Genomic DNA, 24468 nt, shown 5'->3' with positions numbered 1-24468 from the left:
AAAAACACATTTGTTTGATGTAATGTGAACAAACATAACAATAGATTAGATGTAGGTATACTATTCAATCTGAGAGAACACATGAAGGTGAAATTGGATCAAATTTGAAATTTCTCCAACTAACCAACTATTGTCGAGATATATTTTCATATATATATATATATGTATATATATATATATTGCTTCAAAAAAAACAGTAAATCATGTCTGAGAAAAATGTCTGTTGTCGAAATAGGAAAATCCCAAACCTTATATGATACCACAGCCAGTTTGCTGTATCCTGAATCTGTGGAGCCAGAAAGCCTATTTCACTGAAGCAGCAGCAAGAAACTGATGTCATCATTTTGCTGTAATTGCATCTGAAATGTGTGATTGCTTGTGTACATCTGTGTTTTAGAGAGGGAGACCTTGTTGTGTTTTGTTTTTAAGGGCTCTAAAGTAGTTGGTTGAGAGAATGTCAGTCGAGACCAAAATGCTGGAACACACACATTTCTTTGGGTTTTTTAGGGCTAAGTATGAGGTTTAGAATAATTTAGGCTGTGATTATGCAGTTACATGGAAATGCTCTGCAAATTGCTTCCTTGTCTGCTTAAGGTTAGACATGCTTGTGTGTGAATGGTGTCGTTTTCCTGCTTTGAATGCCTGAAGAATAAGCATCTAATGACGTTTTCTCTTTGGTGCATTACAATATTCATTGACTGGAATAAAACTGAATCAAATGTATTTTTTCCAACTCATTCAATGCTAATACAGTTGCTTATGTGATGATATGCCCTAGTATTTGTAAAGTTACTAATACTTGAAAACTCTAAAAAATCTGCAGCTTGACTTAAATACATTTCCTATCTGCATGCAGAGTATCAAACGGCATAAAATGAATGAGAGCCCAAGCTGCTCTGCCCAGCTCATGAGAAATGACATGCATGCATGGTTGGAATAGGTGTGAATTGATACACACTCATTCACCCTTTCAGTCTATTAATAGTGCCCTTTAAAAACATTTCCTGTCTTGCTGTAACTAATGATAATGGAATAGGTCTGTATATGTTGCAGGTGGGGAAGGAAACGGTTCAAACCACAGAGGACCAGGTGATGAAGAGAGACATGCCTCCTGCTTTTATTAAGTAAGCTCATCACTTAACCAGTGTGCATGTTTTGGAAAAATAAATAACTGCTTCTGTATCTCTGTCTGACGGGGAAAATTTTTTGGAAATGATGCACTTTATCTTGACACCCAGAGAACTTGTTAAAAACAGGATTCCATGGATTTTAGGAAACCTGGCTCTGTTCCCAGCTACAACAAAGAGCCACTTCTGAGACCAAGCCTTGGTACTCGTTTGGCCCCAGCATCCAGACCACTGAGAGGCTTTTAGCTGTTTTCCAATTCACATCCAAAGAACTGAAACATAAGTTTGCTGTGCTCAGAGCCCCCGCTAAGCACTTCTGGGAATCAGTGTTTGCTTGTTTCTTTCTGTATATGTCCCTACTCATAATGTGCTTCTCAATAGTTCAAAGGATGGGTTGTTCAAGGATTCTGTTATTTGCATGAAACAGACACTAAATGTTCTGTGGAAAACTTCCATTATAAAGCGGAATAGGCCACAGTGGACCAAATGGGCTTGTAGACTCTTGTTTGCCTCTAAACTCTGAGTATGGGGTCAGGAAATGGTTTCAAAATTAATTAAACTGTCACCAGCCTGAAATTCAGAAGATCCAATTATGCTGACAACTGTGCTTAGTTGCAAGCCATTAAGCAGAAATTCAAGTTGGTGACAGTTCTTTTTTTGTGTGTCTTTATAGTTTTAAACACTGAGATACAACATTCACTGACAGAGTGAATGGTGTCTGTGTATAAAAAGATACAAGCCGTCAAATGTGCAAACAACATGCTGCTTTCACCATCCTTAAAATACACAGAAGACATGCAAGGTTTGGGGAAAAGGGGCAGTATAAAACTGAATTATGCTCCTGCAAATTTCTTTACATTTGTGGAACTTTAAACTTAGAAAATTAAAAAAAGAAAATTTCATTTATCTATTTTACCAAGCATACAGTACTTTAAAAGATTGGTGTTTTTTCTTGTTCATTTTATAAAAACACAGGACACTGATAGTGCTGTATTTCCTATTTCGGATACAAGCTGATTCTTAAAAATCTTGGTACATTCCTGCTTTACACACTTTAATATTTTTTTTCACCCAATCTTTATTTTACATTAATACTTGTTTGTCAATTTTAAAGTATTGCAGGATCACAGAAATGATCCAGATCTCCAACAGGTCAATCTTGTTGCTCCTCTCTCATGCACACATGGACTACAACACCATAAATCTCATGTGTGGAGCTTAGGAGCAGGAGCATGTGGGAATGTGAACCCGCCTAAATATAGATGAGCCATCGGCCATTGATACCCTGACCAATGGGATATGAATGAGGGGGGATTTAGATTTATTTGAATCCTCATAAAATCCATCCCCTGTGGGTCAATCACAGATTGAGGAAATATGTATAAAAAAAAAATCATGTTTAAAAATCAATACCGCATTCGAAGCTGTAGACAATGTGAAGTTGTTGTCATATCTTGCTTTTAGCCTAAGTCTGCCATTAGGTTAGGCTCAGAGCAGAAACACTCTTAAGTATGTTACGCATAAAGAATGTTTTTTAAACCATGTTTATAGAACCTTGTTTCAGTCTTAATTTTTTCCTACACAATCAGCCTGTTACAATATTATATTACATCAGATGCAGCCAAAAACACCTTCCTTCATTTTGCTCAGAAACTGAAAAAAATTTATTTTGCAATTGAAAAGCATTATTCTGCTTGACAAACTTTATGCTCACTAACAATGCTTTTTTTGTGGTCTGGCTGTCGACTTCCTGCTCAAGCTGTCTGTTGTTGCTGTGTTTTTATTTCCTTTTTTTTTTTTTATCTACCGGTAATTGTTGCACTGCGCATTGGTGTGCTATATAATCTTCGATCAGCTTTGGGTCCTTCTCTCATTTAAATCCAAGCCCCAGGTGTTTCACAACAAACAGTTTTACTGTTAGTGGGTGATAGGAACTCCTCCTCCTTCCCTGTGTTTACATCCATTGAGCTCACTAACATTTTCTACCCAAATAAAAACTGTTTAAAATATACTCATCCATCTCCTTTATCTCTTAAAAAAAAAAAAAAGGCCCAATATCAGTTTAATATATCCTGGTTAAAAAAGTGGGGGTTTTGTATTTTAGGTTTTGGTTTTGTCAATAATACCTCATTACCTCATTTCAGAACAATTATGTTGGTGTACATCAGGTTTTGAGGTTGTGACTCAAAAAGCTATCCTCATTTCTTAAAAGTCTGTTTAAAAAATGAAGAGGCACCCTTAAGGAAACAGAGAATTTTAATGTATTACTATTATACTTTTTTTTGTTGTTTTTGTTTTGTTTCTCAATATGTAGATATAAAAAATGAAATATCATATTTTCAAACTTGATGTACTTGTCGATGCTTTAAAAAGATTTCCTAAGACATCTGGTTGTTTTCAGGGTGGAGAACTCATCTTCCAAGCTCGTACAGGCAGCTCAGATGCTTAAAGCAGATCCATACTCGGTTCCTGCGAGGGATTACTTGATTGATGGATCCAGGGGGATACTGTCTGGAACATCGGACCTTCTTCTTACTTTTGATGAAGCAGAGGTGTGTATTTACTTATTACACAAGTGTGCATTAGTGTCTATATTACTCATCATCTCCGCAGACCATGGTTTGGTCTCTTTCAGGGAATTACAGTAAAGCTTTATTTAGCACTCGTACAGAGGAAGGAAGAACTATTGGGGCTGTAATGGCGGCTCAAATGCAGCTAGATCTAATCACAGAGATCAAATGACCTCTATAACTCAGGATGTCAGTATGTGTATGTCTGTGTGTGGCCATCTGTGTGTCTGCATGAAGTTTTGATGGAAGCTCCATAAGTGAAATCACATTGGGCACGTGATTAAGATCACCAAGTCTCATCACCAGCCTCATTTTCGGAGGAGCAGTTTTTTCTCAGTCACAAGATGAATATCACAAGACTGCAGGCGCACACACAAAAGCCCCACAGAAACAACAAGGGGCTAAAAAAGTTTACAGAATGAATGTAGCTGTTCTGCTTATGAAAGAAAGCACTTATTAATTTGTTCTTTAAACTATCTCAGGTTATGACGTTGTTTCTTTGCAGGTGCGTAAGATAATCCGAGTGTGTAAAGGTATCCTTGAGTATCTGTCAGTAGCTGAAGTGGTGGAGACCATGGAAGACCTCATTACTTACACAAAAAATCTTGGACCAGGTCAGTAAAATAACATCCTTTAAAGAAAAAAACAAATCTCTTTTGCAGTGTGGCTAACCCAAATAAAAATAACAGAAAAAAAACTTCTTTGTGACAAACATGTTAATACCACATAAACCTTTTTCTCACAGTTTTTCATTTAAATTTAATTCAACTAAGCAATTTTCATTTCCCCTTAAGCTGCAAAAATTAAATATATAAAAACAGAAAAGTGTGGCATACATTATATTTAATTTAATCCCCCTGAAAGCAAAACAAAATAAATAAAAACAATTGTACTACAAACCTTCTAAGACATGGCTGTCCACCTGAACTATGAGGCCAAGTGAAGAGAGCGGTAATCAGAGAAATAGCTCTGAAAGGAGCAGCAGAGATTAAGAGGGAATCTGTCAACACGTCTGTTATTTGTGCTCTCCTTATATTCTTTCTTTATTAAAGAGTTTCAGAAAGAAAACCCCTTATATAAAGAAAGCCATAATAAGACTTGCTAAAAGTCTCCTTTGACATGAGGAAAGCTGGTGGGAAAAAGCCAACAGATAAAACTGCAACAATAGGTGGATTTAAAATACTCCAGAGTCAACATATACAAGCCTCATCATTCATTATCATTTGAAAGGAAAAAAATTTAAATCATCCATCTTTAATCTAAAAGTAAAACATTGTCACTGCTCTCTGTTGGTCCTTAACATAAAATTACAACCTTTGAAAACAAACGTTCAGGGCCGTTGAATACATTCACATTCACATACATTATATTCAGGTAAAACATTTATTAAATATCATTTTTGAGAGAAAAGCAAAGAAATTGTCTTGCATCTTAATTTTATCTGATTATAAATTTTAAGTCTTGGAAAATTAGGTTGTTTAAAAAGAATAATTTACCATGGAAAATTACTATTTAATTTACCAGAAGTCCATGTATTAAACGGGTGCATTAAGAACATTGCTGCTATTCTTAACGATACATGATGGGGTTGAATGTAATTAAAGTGTTTCATAAGAGCATCCAAATGAAATAATTAACCTTTACTTTTTGTTTGGGTCATAGCTCCATCTGTTAATATAAAAAAAAAAAAAACTAATTAACCACCGTCTCCTCTGGCATCAAGATACTGTTAGTGAGTCGTTTCACTGGCAGGAGGATCATAACAGACCATTTATCATCAGAGGCCTCCGGTTAATTATATTTCCATAATTTCTGACTTAATAAGCTGGAAGAACAGTGATGCCAAAGGCGTCCTCACACTCCACTGGATCAGACATTGTCCGAGCTCAGTGGTTCATGAAGGAGCAATGCTTGAATGTGCCAGTTAATCAGTTTATCAGGCGGGTCAAATCCAAAGTAAAAAAAAAAACATTTGCCTGCAACCAACTGTTTTTTTGTGGGGTTTTTTTTGTGTTTCACCAGGTATGACGAAGATGTCAAAGATGATTGAGGAGCGGCAGCAGGAGCTCACCCACCAAGAACACCGGCAGATGCTGGTCAGCTCCATGAACACCATTAAGGAGCTGCTGCCGGTTCTCATCTCAGGTACATACGGGTGAACTTATGTGGGCAAACGACGATGCAGTTTGCTGAGCATCCCGCGGTTGTCATGGTAACACTGGTAATTACAGTCATTAGGTGCTTGTGAGGGTGAGGAAGCATCGCCCACTATACAGCTATGGTTTGTTATACTGTATATATTGAGGAAAAGGAGTGACTTCAGCTTCTGCTGTAGAATTTTGAAATATAGAATGATGTACAATGAGATATAAGCAACAATAATTGTTTTTATATTATATAAAGAAATCGCAAAGTTGCCTTGAGATTTCATTATCTCCTAAATATGTTTGTCTTTTAGTGATTTTTGTCCAGTCCAGCAGTATTGTTCATTTCTGCTTTTACAGAACCAACTGGTGAAAGTATGGTAGTTTTAAATTCTTGTCTGTACTATATTAAACAAGGAACTGATATCGTTTTCTCACATTTTGCATGCATTTTTCTTTAATTTATATTTTTTGGGAGGAGCTGAAAAAACATAACCTTTATATAACAGCTGAGTTATACTTTTGTATTTTAGATTTTGAGCATTTATTTTCTCCAAGAAGAATAAATATTACAATAAATATTCAGCACTGACTTATATTTGATGATTAATTTAAAATGAAAATGCCCAGAGATGATAAATTTTTTTCTGAATATTTTTCCTATAGGAATTTTACCATGGCTGTTATGTTCTTAGCTACATTCAGACTGCTGCAGCATTTGCAAAACTCTTTGTTTGTTGAAAGAAAGATATGAAAAAGATTAGCAGGCATTTTAACTCTTGATTAATAAGCCCCCAATCAGTGCCTCCAAACAGGAGACCATGGTCTTTAGCCAGAAAAGGGTAGAGTGCCTTCTCCTTTTGGGGAGGATGTACTGCCCCTAGTGGAGGAGTTTAGGTATCTTGGGGTCTTGTTCACAAATGAGGGGAAGATGGAGCGGGAGATCGATAGGCAGATTTGTGCGGCGTCTGCTGTGAAGCGTCCTCTGTTGTGTCTGCTGTGGTGAAGAGAGAGCTGAGCCAAAAAGCAAAGCTCTCGATTTACCGGTCGATCTACGTTCCTACCCTCATCTATGGTCATGAGCTTTGTGTCATGATCGAAAGAACGAGATCCCGGATACAAGCGGCTGAAATGAGTTTTCTCCGTTGTGTGTCTGGGCTCACCCTTAGAGATAGGGTGAGGACCTCAGTCATCCGGGGAGGACTTAGAGTAGAGCCGCTGCTCCTCCACATCGACATTAGCCAGTTGAGGTGGCTCGGGCATCTGGTTAGGATGCCTCCTGGATGTCTCCCTGGTGAGGTGTTCCAGGCATGTCCCACCGGGAGGAGGCCCAGGGGGAGACCCAGGATACGCTGGAGGGACTATGTTTCTCGGTTGGCCTGGGAAAGCCATGGATGGATGGATGGTTGGATGGATGGATGGATCTTTTGTAATCAGCTCAAATTTTTGTCTTCAGCAATTAAGATTTTTGTTGCAACCAAGACCAGTCGAGGAGCCGGCATCGAAGAGGCTGAGAAGAACAGAAGGTTTACCTTTGAAAAGATGAGCGCTGAAATCACAGAGATCATCAGAGTCTTACAGCTCACCACGTGGGACGAAGATGCCTGGGCTAACAAGGTAAAGTATGTGTGGCATGTAAACAGAAGGGTTTACTTCATTTTATACTCACAAACCTCTGACTCTAAGTTATACTTCAAACACTCTGACACTCTCACCCCTTGAGATGCCTCTCTAAAAAAAAAATCACTCTTTTACTTTCTGTCTTCATTTTTGTTTTTGCTTGCTACTGTAACTCCTTGTTTTTCTTTTTTCCTTTTTCTTTTTTTTTTCTTTACCTTCCTCCTTCATTCTTTTCCTCCCTATAGAAGGTAAGCCTCTTTCTATCCCCCTCTGTGGTTCTGGCATGCAAGCTTATGGGTGTGTGCGAGTTTCCGTGTATTTGACCGGCACAAAAATGTGTCGTCACACTTACATTCTGCATATCTGTTCTCCACTTGCTCAAAAAAAAATTTTCATCTGTTTGTGTGGAGTTATAAGTTACATGGTGATGTAAAGTGCTTCATCACTACAGTAAATAGATCTATGAACATCTGTTTGTCAATAGATGTCCATTTGAGTTAAATGGTCACAAAACAGATGACAGTGGTTTACACATATATGCTTTAGCTGCTCATTGTGTGATGGAGCTGACAGTGTAAGTGATAAAAGTAAAAATGATAAGAGCATCAGTTTGGGTTTGCTACGTCGATAGTAAAAGGAAGATCTGTTCTACTTGTTCAACCTGTAACCCCTGCATGTTTCTCTGCATACTGCCTCCTCAGACAATGATCCCTCTGTCTGTCTGTCATATGTTTGGTGTGGAAATACTGCATACTCAATCTTTGAGCTGTGATAAGCACTTACTGTCAGAGTGCAAGGGGAAAGTGCTGGCACACGATGACTGCAATCTGTATGCCAGATCATGAATTATAGAAATAAGCTGGTTGGTGTCCAGACACATCCATAATAGATGGCCTGTATTGAGTCGTTCCACTCAAGCCTTTTATTCTCCTCCCAGCTGGAAAAAGCTTTTTGACTTCCTCATAGAAAGCAGTCAAAGAGTGATTCTTTGTATACATGAGGAGGATTATACTCTACTTGATTTCCTTATTCAATACGTCTTTGCATTAAAATTTTAAGCTGATTACTAGTTTATGATTAGCTGATAATAATCAAGTCAATTGTTGCATTTGTAATAAATATTAAAAACTACTGAAAAAATATATTTTTTTTTACTGTTTCACAAATTATTATATCATAAGTTTTTTTGGACATTTTTTCCACAAAGCTGTTGGTGATATAATTTTCAAGCAAAATCATGTTATACCATATAAACTGTCAAAATTAGTATCTAGGTGAGCCCCACCTTCGGCCACCACCGACTCACATTAAAAACCTAAAAGGCAAATTCATTGACATTTTTTCTGATTTTAGGAGTTCTACTTGTTAAATATAGAGATGCAGCGACCCATTTGTTTCCTATCCAATCCGATACTGACCTGGGCTGAGCATAACAGCTGATATCAAATCTGGTTAAACTTTTGAATGAATGAACCACATTATATATCTTGCCATGTGAGCAAAGGCTTTAGCCTTGACAAAAACATTGTTAAAAAAAAGTTAGCAAATGAACACATTTATAAATGTACTGTATATTATTTATTAACCAATCAACAGCAAAAAGATATAAATAACAGTTCTATGTAAAGTGCACTGGATTGGATCTCCAATGTGTGATTCAATTCAATTCATTTTATTTATATAGCTCCAATTCACAACAAATGTCATCTTAAGGCTCTTTACAGTGACAATTCAAACAGATCATACATTCAAATTTATTCAGTTTTCTATCTAAGGAAAACCATCTGATTTCATCTATTCATGGACACAAAGGAAATCCCTTACACCAAGCATCCTTGTAGCGACAGTGGAGAGGAAAAACTCCCTTTTAACGAAATAAACCTCCAGCTGAACCAGGCTCAGTGTGAGTGGCCATCTGCCAAGGCTAACTGGACTTCAAGGAGACAGAAGCAGAGATACAAAAGGCCAATAATCCAGCTAATTAGTCAATATTGGAGCTGTTACCCAAGCCACATATAGGATCAGTGCATCTCAAATTAAAAACAGATCTTCTTATTACATTTCAACGATAAAATTATTTTGTAATGGTTACATTCATTATTACAGTATACAGGTGCACTGTTTATCAAAACACGGGTGCCTATATACTGGCGGACCCATTCTTCTTGTTCAATTTGCATGTTTTCTAAGCCAGTGTATAAAGTGTACTGTATAAAGCTTCAAACTCAACACTAATTCTGACATCAACATCTTAAAACTTGGAAACCAAATCCAGTGGTTAGGGTAATTGGGTATTGTTTTTTTTTACTTTTTTTGGAAAGCTCATTCTATAATTTATTCTATAGTTTGTGTTATTATTATTCATAGTGGTAGCGCTAGTAACTGACTTTTTAATTCAGTTGGCTGTTCTTGTAACAAGGGAAAAAATATAGTTTTGCTTTAAACATTGGGCAGTGCACAGCACCAAGTTGGGGAGGGCGGCTCCACAGTAATCTATGCTACATACAGCTAAAGGAAAAGTGTCTAGCAAATTATTGAACACCATTATAAAAAAACTCTAATGTAATGCAAAATCTATAAGGTACACTATGATTTGATATTTAGTGGTCTTGAAACAGTATTTGTGTAAGATCATAAAGCAGAATCTGTACCATATTTTATTTTATTAAAAAATATTTTCAACAGCTGTTGAAATTATCTTGTATGCTATATATTTTTTTTTTTTTTTTTTTTTTTTTTTTTTGTATGCTTTATCCTACATGAACAAATTAAACCCAAAGATATTTTGAAAAAGCACATCACTTATAAATGTAATATTAACAAAAATACAGAACGTGCTCATTAAAACCAAACTTCTGGTTTATATTATAGAATAACAGCTTAATATAATCGTTTCCTTTACCCCTTCAGGATATGGAGGCCTTAAAGCGATGTCTGGGTTTGATCGAATCAAAGATGGCGCAGGCCAAGAGCTGGCTCAAAGACCCGCAGGGACAGCCAGGTAGCACAGGTTTCAACTACAGCTCCTCAGCTGAGACTCTTTCATGTTAACAACCCTCTGTTGTGGCACGGTATCCTTCTCAGGGGACTCTGGTGAAGTGGCGCTGCGTGTCATTCTGGATGAAGCTGGTAAGGTGGGAGAGCTGTGTGCTGGTAAGGAGAGGAAAGACATACTGGCAACCACCAAGGCACTGGGGCAGATGACTGATCAAGTCGGAGATATGCGTGTCAGGTAGTGTGTTTGGAAAACGTCCTGCTTCGAGATGTTTAAGCTGTATATTTTGAGCTCACGCTTCAGTTGACTGTTTATGGATTTTGACAGGGGTCAGGGCCAGACTCCAGGGTGTGTTCAGCGAGCAGGCCAGTGCTTACAGGGCCTAGATCTGCTCTTTGGCAAAGTGGACAGTGCTGCTCGCAGGCTGGAGGCTCTAATCAATGCCAAGCAGGCAATTTCCAGGAGGCTGGATGCTGCACAGGTCAGATAAACAAACACCCCTTCCTAGAAATAATTTTTTTGTTGTGTTTTTTTTTAAGGAAAAGTTGTCCTAACTCATCTATATTTTTTAAGCTTGCATTAGTTTCTATATTTTTCATCGTATATGATACTCTTGCTTTTTTCAGGCATGGTTGGCTGATCCTAACGGTGGTCCTGAGGGAGAGGAGAACATCCTAGCACTTCTAGCAGAGGCCAAACGCATTGCAGAACTCTGTGAAGACCCAAAGGAGAGGGACGACATCTTGCGCTCCGTAAATGAGATAGCAGGACTGACCGCCCGGCTTATGGAGCTGCGCAAACAGTACGCTTTACTTTCACTCATTCTAAAGCAGTAGTTTTGGATAAAAGTTTAATTCTCTAGAGCTTTTCTTCCAGACTGAGACTTCAACCACAAGCCACCAACAGGTGGCCTTTTATGTCAACGTGGAAAATGTGTTGTTGCTTATCAACCATGCCGATCCTTCCCACATTAAGGTTTCTGAGATTAAATGTGGTGAAACAGGGTTGTGGTGGGACAGGAAGTGGGATGCTCGGTATTCCTGGTAGAATTTAAAGGGAAATACCACTTAATAAAATAACTACATTAATATTTCAAGTATCTATATAATTTGTGTTAGTTTACTAAAATTATCTCATAATAATCAGAGTATTGTGGCTTCAGGGTGAGAAATTATAAAGCAGTTTATAAAAAAGAGATGTGGCTGTCTTTGTACAGTAGACACTGGTGTATTATCATGCCTTTTCTAATCTTGAACAGGGTGTACTGTACACGACACACACACACATATCATTCTTCTGTAATTCTCTTAGAACTATCTGTCCAGGGACATAGAATAAATCTTAATCTATTAAGTATTTTATCTATTAGATTATCTTTATTCAAATGCGAGATATTTGTACATTCTGTGCTTCATGAAGTCAAAAACGACATATTTTTATTAAAGCTGCACTGTGTAACTTTTAAACCAAGTATTAGCTTAACTAGAGATATATTTCAAGGTTAATATACAGCACTTAAAAACCAATCACTTATGCAGGCTGCACTTCTCAAAAACTCACCTGTGTTTACTTTGATCTTGAGCCGTAAATGCGGCCTTGTGTTTAAAAATAACTCACTGACTTTTCAGTTTGCTAGTCCAAATAGGTCTGTTGTTAGATTACAAAACCCAAAGGGAGACTGTTTACATTTATGATAAAAAAAATTAACCATCTTAATTATATTTTATGCAGTGCGGCCGGTTGCTTTCAGTATGGAAAAATATGGATATTACGTATAAGTCTAGCGTCCCTAGTGGCGAAATATTACAGTCTCGCTTTAAACTTAAAAATTATAGATAAAAAAAAAAGGTTAACATATTAGGACATATTAATAAATAGAAAATGGGAAATATTTTAATTAAACTTTTCTATTCTAACAGAAAAATAAAGGTCAAACTTTCAAATAAAAACTACAAACAGGAGGTATTTCCCTTTTTATTGCAATCTAACATGTTTGAGGAGAAATATTAACCAGGTGTGGGTCTTTGGGCTGGATATAACTGCTTTTTTTCTCCCTCTACACATTGCTAATTTCCTTTTCGCCCCAGGCAAGTCAATTACTATATGTTTTACCATCATAGGGGTAAAGGTGACAGTCCGGAGGCCCGAGCTCTTGCAAAGCAAATCGGAGCGGCGCTGCTGAACCTGCAGTCTAAAACCAACCGGGCTGTGGCCAACATGAGACCAGCGAAGCCTGCTGTTACACTGGAGGGCAAAATGGAGCAGGCTCTCCGCTGGGTTAACAATCCTGGGGTGGATGACAGAGGCGTAGGTACGTTTGGCTGCATCGTGGCTGAACGGTCGGCCATGATGATGTTTGTCTTTTTGGTGCAGAGGTAGAGAACACAATTTACATCACAGAGCACAATTCATGGTTATGAAAGATGTTGGATGTTTATATTCAATGATGTAATGTCGGCAAGTACCTTACTCAGGTAATAGTCATTCATAGTATGGTTCAACTCATGCATGATTCATTGAATTGATTAGTTAACCCTGTAGGAGTACAGTTTCTTAATCCTTTGTTATGCTGACTTCATGTCTTGTCTTTTGATTGTTTCCTCTCTTTCCCATGCTTCCCTTTGGTAGCAGAGTATGAGATGCTAGAATGGAACACAGGTACCTTATTTTTGGAAGCTGTCTTGGAAGATAAAATTAAACACTGTAATTGGAATATTACATTTAATCTGACAGCATAATTCATCGAAGAAAACTAAAACATAGATTTAAGCTAAAATATACTATGCTAAAGGGAAGATTTCTACAGTTTTAGATTTTTGTCACTTTTTTCCTCTTTAAACTGTAAAATCAACAAATAACCTACAGGTTACATGTACCTGTCTGACAACATGAACTAGGTCAGAATATCTTTTTCTCTCTATTCTGCTCCATAATAAACACATTCCAGGACAGATAGGAAGACAAGGTTGTTCATTGTCTAGACGGGATTAAATATTGATTTCTAAGGGACTCTGAAAGTAACTCACTAAAAAGGTTATTATCGACAAATGAGATAGACACTGCAAAAAAAAGGATTTTTTTTTTTTTTTTGTTTCTTTGTATGTACAGTAAAATACAGAAGAATCAGAAGAGCTTGTTTTTGTTGCTGCATTTTTATTTAAACACAAAGAGTGTGTTATTGTCTTTATGCATGAAGTAAATTCTCTTTTGGGACTCCACAGGTCAAGCAGCAATCAGAGGGATGGTTGGGGAAGGGAAGAGGCTGGCAGGAGGCCTGTTAGGTCCGTACCGACAGGACATGGTAGGGCGATGCGACCGAACAGAGGCGCTGATGACAGCATTGGCAGACATGGCGAGCAGGGGAGAGACTGAGGCTCCTCATGCACGAGCCACTGCAGCACAACTGCAGGACACCCTCAAGGTATCTCTACACTTCTCAGAAACTAATTCATTTTAAATAAAAAAGATTCTTGTTTGATTTCTGTATGGAAACAATTTGATATTAAGCTCAAAAAAGTGCCTGGTAAATGCTTTGGGGAAAAAAAGTTGTAAAAACTGTATCTAAAATCCAGCAAGGATGAGATAATAAAAAGCATTAGTTCAGAGCTCCATCTTGTGGTTAGATGCAGCACTCTCTGCTTCTACCAGGACCTGAGGCAGAATATGCAAGAGGTGATGACCCAGGAGGTATCCGATGTTTTCAGCGATACCACCACACCCATCAAACTCCTGGCAGTGGCTGCAACTGCTCCTCCTGATGCGCCCAACAGGCAGGAGGTTGGTGTTAACTTAAAACGTGCTTGCAGCTTCTAGGCGTTAGTCTCATTTATGTAACACTTGAAGTTCTTAATGTTGTTGTTTAAATGTTTTCAAAGGTCTTTGAAGAGCGCGCAGGAAACTTTGAAACCCACGCCGGACGATTGGGAGCAACGGCAGAGAAGGCTGCTGCTGTAGGAACAGCGAATAAGAGTACAGTTGAAGGGATTCATGCTGCTGTGAAACACGCCAGGGAGCTGACGCCACAGGTGTGCATGTTTACTGTGGTTTTGTATGCATACTGATGCAGAAATGTGAAGCTTGTTCTTGTCAAACTCAATGAGAGCTAATGCTTATCTACAGGTAACCTCTGCTGCTCGGATTTTGCTGAAGAATCCAGGAAATAAAGCAGCTTACGAGCATTTTGACACCATGAAGAATCAGTGGATTGACAATGTGGAGAGACTAACCGGTGAGGACTTCCTCACTTTAATGATACCAACGTTTTAAACTGAAGAACCTTCAATTTCAGTTGACTTGCATTTTTTTTTTTTTGTCCATGTGCACCTTAGGACTGGTTGATGAAGCTATAGACACCAAATCACTGTTGGATGCTTCTGAAGAGGCCATTAAAAAAGACATTGACAAGTGCAGAGTCGCTATGGCCAATGTTCAGCCTCAAATGCTTGTTGCTGGAGCAACAAGCATAGCAAGGCGTGCAAACCGGGTCTTGTTGGTAGCCAAAAGGGAGGTGGAGAACTCTGAAGATCCGAGGTTCAGAGATACAGTAAAACATGCCTCAGACATTCTCTCGCACACCATCTCACCCATGGTGATGGATGCCAAGGCTGTGGCCGGGAACATACAAGACAAAGGTTACAGCTATAAAATGATTTGTGTAGGATGCTGCAATAATGAGTAACTTTTTTTTTTCTCATCTCTGGTTTTTTATAAAAAATTTTGTTTTTGTTTACAGGTCTACAGAAAGCTTATTTGGACTCTTGTCTAAGGATTCTGGCTGCAGTGGGAAAAGTCAGAGAAGCCTTTCAACCTCAGGAACCAGACTTCCCACCTCCACCTCCAGACCTGGATCAGCTCCATGTAGGAACATCTGAACACTCACGAAACTTACAATTACACTTCTGTCTAACTCTAGTCTTGTTTTATTTAGAGCTTAACTAAACTTGGCCAGTTGAGCCTGTTTTTGTTTGCGATTTTTAAGTGTCTGGTGTCCTCAACAGAGTTCATTAAGTCCTCCTAGATTTGAGTTTTTTGGTTTGGGAACTTCTAGTTACAATTTTCAATAGAAATATATTTTCAAATAATTTGCACTTAATTGCTAAATATTTTAATGTTTGTTTTTTAGTTGGCATAATGTATATATTAACAGGTAAAAAAAAAAGCCCAATAAATTCCAATCTATGCAGACAACTTTTAAAAATATGTGCGCCCTGGAAACATAATGCTTTGATTAAATGATTGTAAGAGGAAAAAAAAAAAATCTATCCTCATTTTGAGTTCAGCTAATATGTAAATATACTTTTTCAATAATTTGTATTTTTTTCCATTCCTATTTAAATCTAGCAAAAAGGTCATTTCAAAAAAGAAAACCTCAGTGGAAAAAGTATGATATGGTTCAAATTACTTGCACACAGTCTTGCTGAGGCAATTTTGGGGGTTTTGCATTTAGGAACATATATGTTTCAAGAGATTCTGCCTTTCATGTTACTTTAAATTAAAATTGCTTAATTTATATTATTTTTAGATCAATCGGGAAATATGGGAATAAGCAACCATTTTGGTTTACATTTTTAAGTGTCTTGTTCTCATTTTTTCAGGTTAGTGATGAACAGGCACCACCCAAACCTCCACTGCCAGAGGGGGAGGTGCCTCCTCCTCGGCCTCCTCCCCCAGAGGAGAAGGATGAGGAGTTCCCAGAGCAGAAGGCCGGTGAGGTGCTCAGCGAGCCCATGATGGTGGCAGCCAGGCAGCTGCACGACGAGGCACGCAAGTGGTCCAGCAAAGTCAGTTCCAACACGCTCATCAATACTACCTCATAAAAATACAGTATCTGTTCTAAATGTCTGTTTTAGTGAAGCTATTATTGCAGAGACACAATTTATCTCCATTGGGACCAAGATAACTCCTTTATGATATGCTTGTAGTTAGAGAAAATCTCTTTTTTTATCCTGAAATGTGGACATCAGTAGCTTGATTCCACTTTCAGAGGAAAACTGGAAACTGTCATCTGTTCAAGGCATGTAGGGAATTCCAAATGCACACTTACACAGAGAACTGTAGGAAAACAAAAGAAAAACAGCTGCACGGAATAAGCAGAGGAGCCTGTGTGTGCATTGTGGCATTTTATGGACAAGACCAAATAATTGCATTGAGTGCAAACTAGTCATTTATAACCATAGTAAAGTACCATAACCAAGGGTTAGAAATGAAATCAAAGCAAAGAGCTTCTTTCCATTGTGCTCCACTGCATTTGCTGATTATCAAGGATCCATTCTTATTTTATCCTCTGTGTCTCATAACCTATTTTGCCTTACAGTTCCTCTGAAGCTGTTTTAAAAAAGCAATGAAAAATGTGTGGAAAAAGCAGAACGAAAGCAATCTCTCATTATGGTTCTATGTACTGCTCAGTTTGCCACCACACTGTTCACTCTTAAAATCACCAATAAGATTCCAGATACTGATTTTGGTTCCAGTTAGATTGTCTGTCTGAACTGTCAACTCAGTCGTCGCCTCAGGCACCTCGTGCACCCTTGCAGCCCTCCTTCCAGATCTCTTTTCTCCTTTTTTTTCCCTCCATCTCAGCTGTTTGTACCCTTGCGTGCAGTTTCATATCCCTATCCCTGTTGTATCACCTCGCTTCTTTTAAATCTCCTGTCCTCTGTTCTTTCATTCAGTGCTGCTCATACTGTACTAAACGCCTCCTTTCCCCATGCTCCCTCTCCACCTGCTTTCCCTTGCTTCCCCCTACCCTCCCTCCTTTTTTATCCCCCCTCCCCATTTGTTCTCTTTCCTTCCCTGCTCCTATCAATCCTCCCACCACCACAAAAACCCTCTGCCCCTCCACCCATCTTGTCCCGACTGGCCCAGCCTGAGGATGAGGAGGCAGTAGAGGAGAGGGAGGTAGATGATGAAGATGAGTTTACTGATGGTGAGGATGACTATGAGCCAGAGCTGCTGATGATGCCGTCCAACCAGCCTGTCAATCAGCCCATTCTGGCAGCTGCCCAGTCTCTCCACCAGGAGGCCCGCAAGTGGTCCAGCAAGGTCTGCACACGTACATGCACTTCAGTGTACACACAGCTTCCAGGGTTTGACACTGCCGGTTTGAGCCCACCCACAAACACACACACAGAAACCCCCTCAAAGACAACGCATTGCAACAGTATCCAAACCTCTTTAAAACATTTGTCCATTTTTTAAGTTTGCAACCAAAATTGTATACTAGACCAATGCTCAATATTTCATGATTGTAAAGTGTAAGAAAAACTATTTGTTTCTTGCCTAATAAAAATCTTAAAGGTGTGGCATTTATTTTTGTTTGCTTCAGCCTGTCTGAATTATTCATTTGTAGAATTAGATTTTACAGTATTGAAGTTGCGGTCTTGTTGGATATTATCTGTATCTTATTATTCTCACCTCTATTGAGAAACAGAGATGCTGGGTAAGATTGGATGGAGAAGGCCTGTGAACATCAATTTTGTCAAGTCCAACAATTAGACATAAATATGCTTTAATTAGATTGGCTTTCTTCTAGCACCTACAGTTGTATTTATATTTTATTTGACTCAACAGTTAACCTCTAAATTGGATTGAACTGTTTAACTCCATCCTTCACATCCGCTTTAATCAGTTTTTCTGTTTCTGCTGAAGAAAAAGATCCCAGTAGCATGGATTATATCTTTAACTGTTTTCTGATAGGTTCAAAGTCTTCTGAATTGTTTAATAACTCTGCCTTAACCCTTGAATTGATTCACAAGTCTGAAGGGATCTGCTTGCATTATTTCATTAAGAGATTTCAAAGTAAAGGGCACCTAAAAAAGCTCTGCCTTCTTTCAAACTTTTAAAACCATCTTTTATTTTCTTATATTTTAGAAGTATTTATTACTTTATGTTGTTTTTGCACAAAACCTCTAGTAAATATATTTGGGATGTGTGGTTCAAGAGGTATGAATACTGCTGCAAGGCAAATCACACTCAGGAATGCAGACCACAGCCGTGCAGGACGATTAAAACCCAAAATCTTGGGAGTTTTTGCTGACAGTGCCTGTGGCTGTGGGAACGAGCAGTGCATCTTTCGCCATGGACACCTCCCACCAGCTGCAGCTGCTGTCTCACTGCTGCTGCATTTTTACTTAAAGATGGCTGACACACAGGTATGCTGATGCTAAGGTTGCACAGTGGGTCAACAACTGTCCCATCCACATGTTCATTATTAAAATGAGTCGCTGGAGGAGCCTCTGTCTCACTCTTACTGCCAGTGTAATTGTGAGGCCAATGATGACAGTTTCCTAAAGACTCCAGGGTGATGCAGCTTTTATTCCTTACTGCCTGCTTACGTAGTATAACCTGCTTTTGCTTCCTGCAGTTCTAGGTTTGCACTAACCGGCCAGCACCATGGCATCACCTTATAGGAAACTAACCTCAGATTGACTGTGATGTCAGGATTAAAGTGCATATTATATTTCATTTCATAGCTCTGATAAATTGCTGGGACACTGCATGAAGTGAGCTGGTAAACATCCTAACATTTTAATGCTTGTCTTGGTCGTTTCATTCATTACCTCAAAGCAAAATTTGTTGTTCCGTGTTTTATTATTGAATCAATTTTCTTGGCTCATAGTTGTTCTTCTTTCCTCTTCGCCCTCTTTCTTCAGGGTAATGACATCATAGCAGCAGCCAAGCGAATGGCTCTGCTGATGGCTGAAATGTCTCGGCTGGTGCGTGGCGGGAGCGGAAACAAGCGTGCACTGATTCAGTGCGCTAAGGACATTGCCAAGGCCTCAGATGAAGTGACAAGGTTGGCTAAAGAAGTGGCCAAGCAGTGCACGGACAGACGCATCAGGACTAATCTGCTGCAGGTATCAGCAATTAGTTGCACACAAAATTATTTAAACCCATGGAAGATCTGATTTTGGTTTAGAGCAATTTTTTCATTTTCAACCAACAACTTTCTCCTGACTGAAAGTTATATTTATATTTTGGAGAATCTATTAAGTGAGCTAAAGCCCAAGCTGATGGTAAGAGGGCCATCCATCATCAAATACCTAATAATAATGCATTTTATTTTAAAAGATTCAAGGACAGCATAGAAGGTTAACTGAAAAAATCAACAAGAACCAAAAACAACAAAGAACATAACTAAAAGCAGCAGCAATTTAACACAAATATTGAAACATTACAAAGATATGGAGCTCATCGTTAAATAAACCAGCAAAACCAATGAAAACATACAAATGTGACGTTTGTATCTTTCCACTGGTTTAATATTTTTTTTCCTTTCATTGTTGTGAAGATCATAAATAATGTTCAAAATACTAATTATAAAATCAACTGGAAAATAAAAAAATGATGCACCTTTTTCATCGTTTCAACTTTTTAAAGATAAACATTACATTTTCAATTAAAAACAAACTTCTCTACATGATTTTAAATCCTTGTAACTCTACCAAGTGTATAATAAACTTTAAACATAGCTCCATATAGTTTTATTTTCTTTAATATTAGTTTCCTGTGCCTGTTTATGCAACAGTTTAAAATTGGTTATAAATTAAAACAAGGTTTTATTTTCAGTTGCTCATAAATTCATGTAATTTTAGAATGAATATACGAGTGTCATAAAAAAAATTAGATTTACAAAATTATATTTATAAATTATGAAACATTTTTGAATTTTTGTCATTGTCTTTGGTACATTTCCCTAGAAAAATAGGAACCATTTTTAATGACACAACTTTTTTAATTTGACCTAAAGAGCCTAATGCCAATAACCGGATTCTTTAAACAGATTATATGAATAAAAGTCAAGTCTTTCAAATTTTAAGTCTCATTTTTTATTTCAATGACACCTGATGGTCAGCAAAACCTATTCAAAGGCTTAAAGGGAAATTTAAAATAGAGGGGATTTTCTTAAAGAGATGCTGGTATTTTAGAAGGAATATGTCCACAATAGAACAGTTTACTAATCTACAGAAACCATAAACTGAAACTTGGGTCGCTTTTCTGCCTCCTTTTGCAGGTTTGTGAACGAATTCCCACCATCAGCACACAGCTTAAGATCCTTTCTACTGTCAAAGCTACCATGCTGGGACGAACAAACATCAGTGAAGAGGAGTCAGAGCAGGTAACAGAACAACACAACTACATCTAATTCAACACAATCAGTTTAGTGAGGCCAATGATGACAGTTTCCTTAGCTGAAAGAATTTAAGTAAGCATTATTAAAAGTAAAGAATTGTGCCTTGAATCAGACTCACACTCTTGAGACTAGAAATTTGATTCAGATTTAAAGTGTAACTCATGTCCCATCAATAACCTTTATCTCATGTATCAGGGCTTAAAGTCAGCCAAATGTAATCTAAAGACCCTGGTTTTTACTAACATACATTTTATCCTATGAAGGAGTTGACCAAATGTATTAGCTCTAGGCGTTTGTAGACTGTAGGCTAATAGGGTCTGTTCTTGTTCCCCTAAAATTGACCTAATTTTGAATAACATCATACTGCTCAATAACCAACTGTAATTTATCTTCTATATCCTATCAGGCACCATTAAATCAGCATCATTACAATGATTTTCATTTGAACTTTAATACATATGTATATCACAGGAGATGCACATTATAGCTTGTTAATAAGAAAAAAATGTCCAATAGTTGATTTTTTTTTACTGCTCTTGTTAAATAAATGCAAGTAGAATAAATGTATTAATTAGGGATGACGGAGGCTTGTGGACATTTTTGGCTTAAAATGAACTGAAAATAATCCTTCAGTTCACCAATCTACATGTTAGGATGTCTCATTTTCTTTTCTATAACATTCATTTTACCACAAGACCCCAGATATTGTTTCTAATCTCTAAATTAAGCTAAATGACCAAATTATAAAGGTAGGTGGGAAAATTTGGCTCATGCACTGATCCATATATTTACAATAAATCTCTGATAATGGACATTTTTCTCTACCTTTGATCCTCAGCTATAATTTTGCTACTTTGGCTATCCTTTTATTTGATTTTAAAGAAATTAATTGAGTCATTTCATGGTTTTCCCTTTTCTGGAACATATTTGTTAAGCTCTAGAGGACAAAACTGGTACCTAGGTAGGTATGTAATCCAAGACACAAAAAACACCTCGTTTAGACTTCATCTTTGTGACATAATGACCCTATTAATTCAGGTCAAAATAAATTACTGTCACCAATTTTTAAAACCATTTTTTTTTAGCACATCTATGTTGTTCAGATGTCATTATCCAACCTGCTTTGGATCTGTTATATTCTCTTTTGACTGTATTCACACACTAATTTCCCAAAGAGTTGCTCCCATTCACAAAATGCAATGTTTTCTGTATCAATAAGCAAGCTTAGTCCATTTGTCCCTTATTATCTAATTCACTCGCAAACAATTTCAGAGTTTAATTTTTTTTTGTCCTTCAAACCATTTTTCACATCACATTCTAAGGGGAGTTTGAGAAAAAAATAGCAGAACCATCTTAATAATTCATCTTATAATAATAATTCAACGATAAGTGAAAATGAGGGATGAGCATGTAGGACGGCCTAATGTAAACATATCACCAGAATGATTGACAGTTAGGAGGACCACTTATTTTGACGATCCAAGAAAAAGAACATCCTCCACTTTGCCTTTAATTAAGTCTGTTTCTGTTGAAGTGCAGTAGCTTAAACAGTCTTCAATCTCGTGAATCAAAGATTCTGTTCCGTAATTGGATAATAAAAAATGTTTAATCAGTCACGGTGCACTCAAAGTAAAACTGTAAATGATTGTTTCAGGATCTCTATGCTAATCCCCGCTGTTGTTACATCTTGTGTAATGGCTCCTGCCTCATTTGATTCCCTCTCCAGGCTACAGAAATGTTGGTGCATAATGCCCAGAATCTGATGCAGTCTGTAAAGGAGACGGTGAGAGAAGCAGAAGCCGCCTCTATCAAGATCCGCACAGATGCAGGATTCACCCTGCGCTGGGTACGCAAGACCCCCTGGTACCAATGAAACCTCCCTGCTCTCACTTAGTAAAAGTAGCAAAGTGGCGCTCATCTGATGGGGCGCTGTGAGAGGAAACCGCAGGATTATGAGCCATTCTCCACTGTAGATGTGGGTGGGAAGTTTTGATTTGTAACCAGGTTTCATTTTATTGGTGTGATTTAGCTCGGCTGTCTTCTATTTGCGCTAAAGCTTATCAGAAGACTTTTTAAGATATATTTTTGGTATTTTTGGGTTATGAGACTTTATCTAAATCTTAGGTATATATTTTTTGCATGAGTCATTTTCTATTTTCTAAAGATTAATTCTGACATGGATACACTCAACACTTAGCGAATGTGTGAAATGTGTTTTTGTTTATTTCAGTCATTTTTTCATAATGTATGTTGTATATACAATAATTACCTGTTTCATGGATGGAACTCTGCTTTATTTACCAAGTTTGACACTAAAGTGTAAAGTCTTGAGTGAGTTTCATGTTTACTTTCAATCTGAAAATCTATGAACTCAACAGAGGTGCATCATCACTGTTGTCCCTGATGATGTTTACACATTATTAACAAAAAGAGCAAGACAGCTAAAAATGATTACAGTATTCATTAGTGTGACCGTTACTGATTGTGTTTTTGTTGAACTTTTACATTTGATGATGCCAAAGGTTTTCTTTTACATTACTTAGAAGCCTTGTTGAGTTCTTTGAGCACTTAAAATTCAGGTTAAATAAATAAAGGAATGCAGATCAGTCTCAGTAGAGATGATGTAGTGATGGTTGATGTCTGTTACTTTCTTGCAACAAAAAAAAAGAATTGTGAATGTTTTATCTGCTTTGAAATTTTTATCTAACAGTTTTTTTGTGTGTGTCTGCACTCTGTAACAGTTGAACTGTTTGGGATTTACAGATTTAAAACATAGTTTTGTACTGTCCTCCTCAGCCATCTCTCTGATGCAACTTTTTCTTTTTAGATGACCCAGGAGGTTTGAGACTCAGTTCTGTGATAACCAGAGCAACAAATACTATTATTTGATTTAATCATGATTTTAAATCATTGGTAGCAGTGTTAGTTATGATTTAGAGGAAGGTAGTGGGGGGGAGAAAAAGAAAAATGTATGCCACACACAGATCCAGTCAAACGTTTACTTGCACTTATAAACATGATTGTCATTCATAGGGCTTTAAATTTTTTATTTAATCTGTTCTTTTATTTTGAGAGTACAAAAAAAAAAAGTTTAATGGCCTTTTAAATGACAGCTCTACAAGTTTGAATGCGTTTTGCATTTTCTTCTTTTTCGTCTCATCTGACCTCATGTTTTTTTTTTCTCTCCAGTTGGTGATTTTGGAGCAGGTGCTTATTTCTTTGTTTGCATCCTTTTAGTCTATGTTTATATAAACCTTATCTGGTGTTTAAGCAGTTTTCTAAGTAGACCTCAGGGGTTATTTGGTTGGCTTTGAACAACTCGAGCAACTCCCTTTGGGTCAGATCTCTGAACCCTGGTCCCAGTTAATGAAGTCAAACAGTGGGGCAGTGCTCTTAAATCACATCATAAACAGAACTGAAAGGCTTTCACGCCCATGATGTGTATCCAGCTAGAAAAATACTCGCAACTATAGCCGTAAATCCATTTTGTTTTCATTCCCTTATCAGATTATTTATTCTACAGTGGCTGGGTAAAATTGTGTGTCACATTGAGACTGAGTGTACCTAGTCTCATTTTAACAGTATTAGAGATGGATCCCTGGAGTACTGAGGGATAAAATACTGAACTGCAGCACAGACCGTTACCTGTTTGTTTTTCCTTCCTCCCTCTCTTTTTTTCTGGGGGGTGGCGTACTGAACACGTAGTGATCACAGGCTCCTCTCCAAGAGCCTCCGGGATTTAGAGCTGTATGTTAGTAAAAAGTTAGCTGAATGTATTCTGATAGCCTCTAGCCCTGCCAACATCTGCTGTGCCTTGAAAGAATAAAGACTATTATAAAAACAAAAGTCTGCTTCAGGTGTGTTTTTAGATGGTTTGTTT

The 24468-nt window shown here is 37.6% G+C and overlaps 1 protein-coding gene across 6 annotated transcripts; it reads left to right on the top strand.

Annotated features, from left to right (window-relative positions):
* The first annotated feature begins 1044 nt into the window (after positions 1-1044).
* Positions 1045-24437, top strand: LOC107084591 (vinculin-like). Of its 6 annotated transcripts, none has more exons than XM_015374499.1 (22): positions 1045-1124; positions 3529-3679; positions 4203-4311; positions 5720-5842; positions 7298-7458; positions 10372-10462; positions 10546-10693; positions 10784-10937; positions 11083-11258; positions 12577-12767; positions 13088-13114; positions 13678-13877; positions 14105-14233; positions 14332-14481; positions 14576-14684; positions 14785-15087; positions 15189-15313; positions 16051-16236; positions 17321-17497; positions 19108-19311; positions 20469-20573; positions 22315-24437. In XM_015374499.1, exons 1-22 carry the CDS (start codon positions 1045-1047, stop codon positions 22459-22461), a joined length of 3246 nt encoding a protein of 1081 aa, XP_015229985.1. In that variant the 3' UTR covers positions 22462-24437. The 6 variants fall into 6 exon arrangements, with proteins under 6 accessions (XP_015229985.1, XP_015229984.1, XP_015229986.1 ...); XM_015374498.1 differs by having other exon boundaries at positions 13085-13114; XM_015374500.1 differs by lacking the exon at positions 13088-13114 and adding an exon at positions 7707-7709 and having other exon boundaries at positions 22315-22461.
* Positions 24438-24468: the final 31 nt, after the last annotated feature.

This window comes from Cyprinodon variegatus, unplaced genomic scaffold, assembly GCF_000732505.1.
Source record: "Cyprinodon variegatus isolate N-32 unplaced genomic scaffold, C_variegatus-1.0 Scaffold104, whole genome shotgun sequence".
In the NCBI taxonomy this organism is placed as follows: Eukaryota; Metazoa; Chordata; class Actinopteri; order Cyprinodontiformes; family Cyprinodontidae; genus Cyprinodon; species Cyprinodon variegatus.
This window is presented reverse-complemented; position numbering and strand designations above follow the sequence as displayed.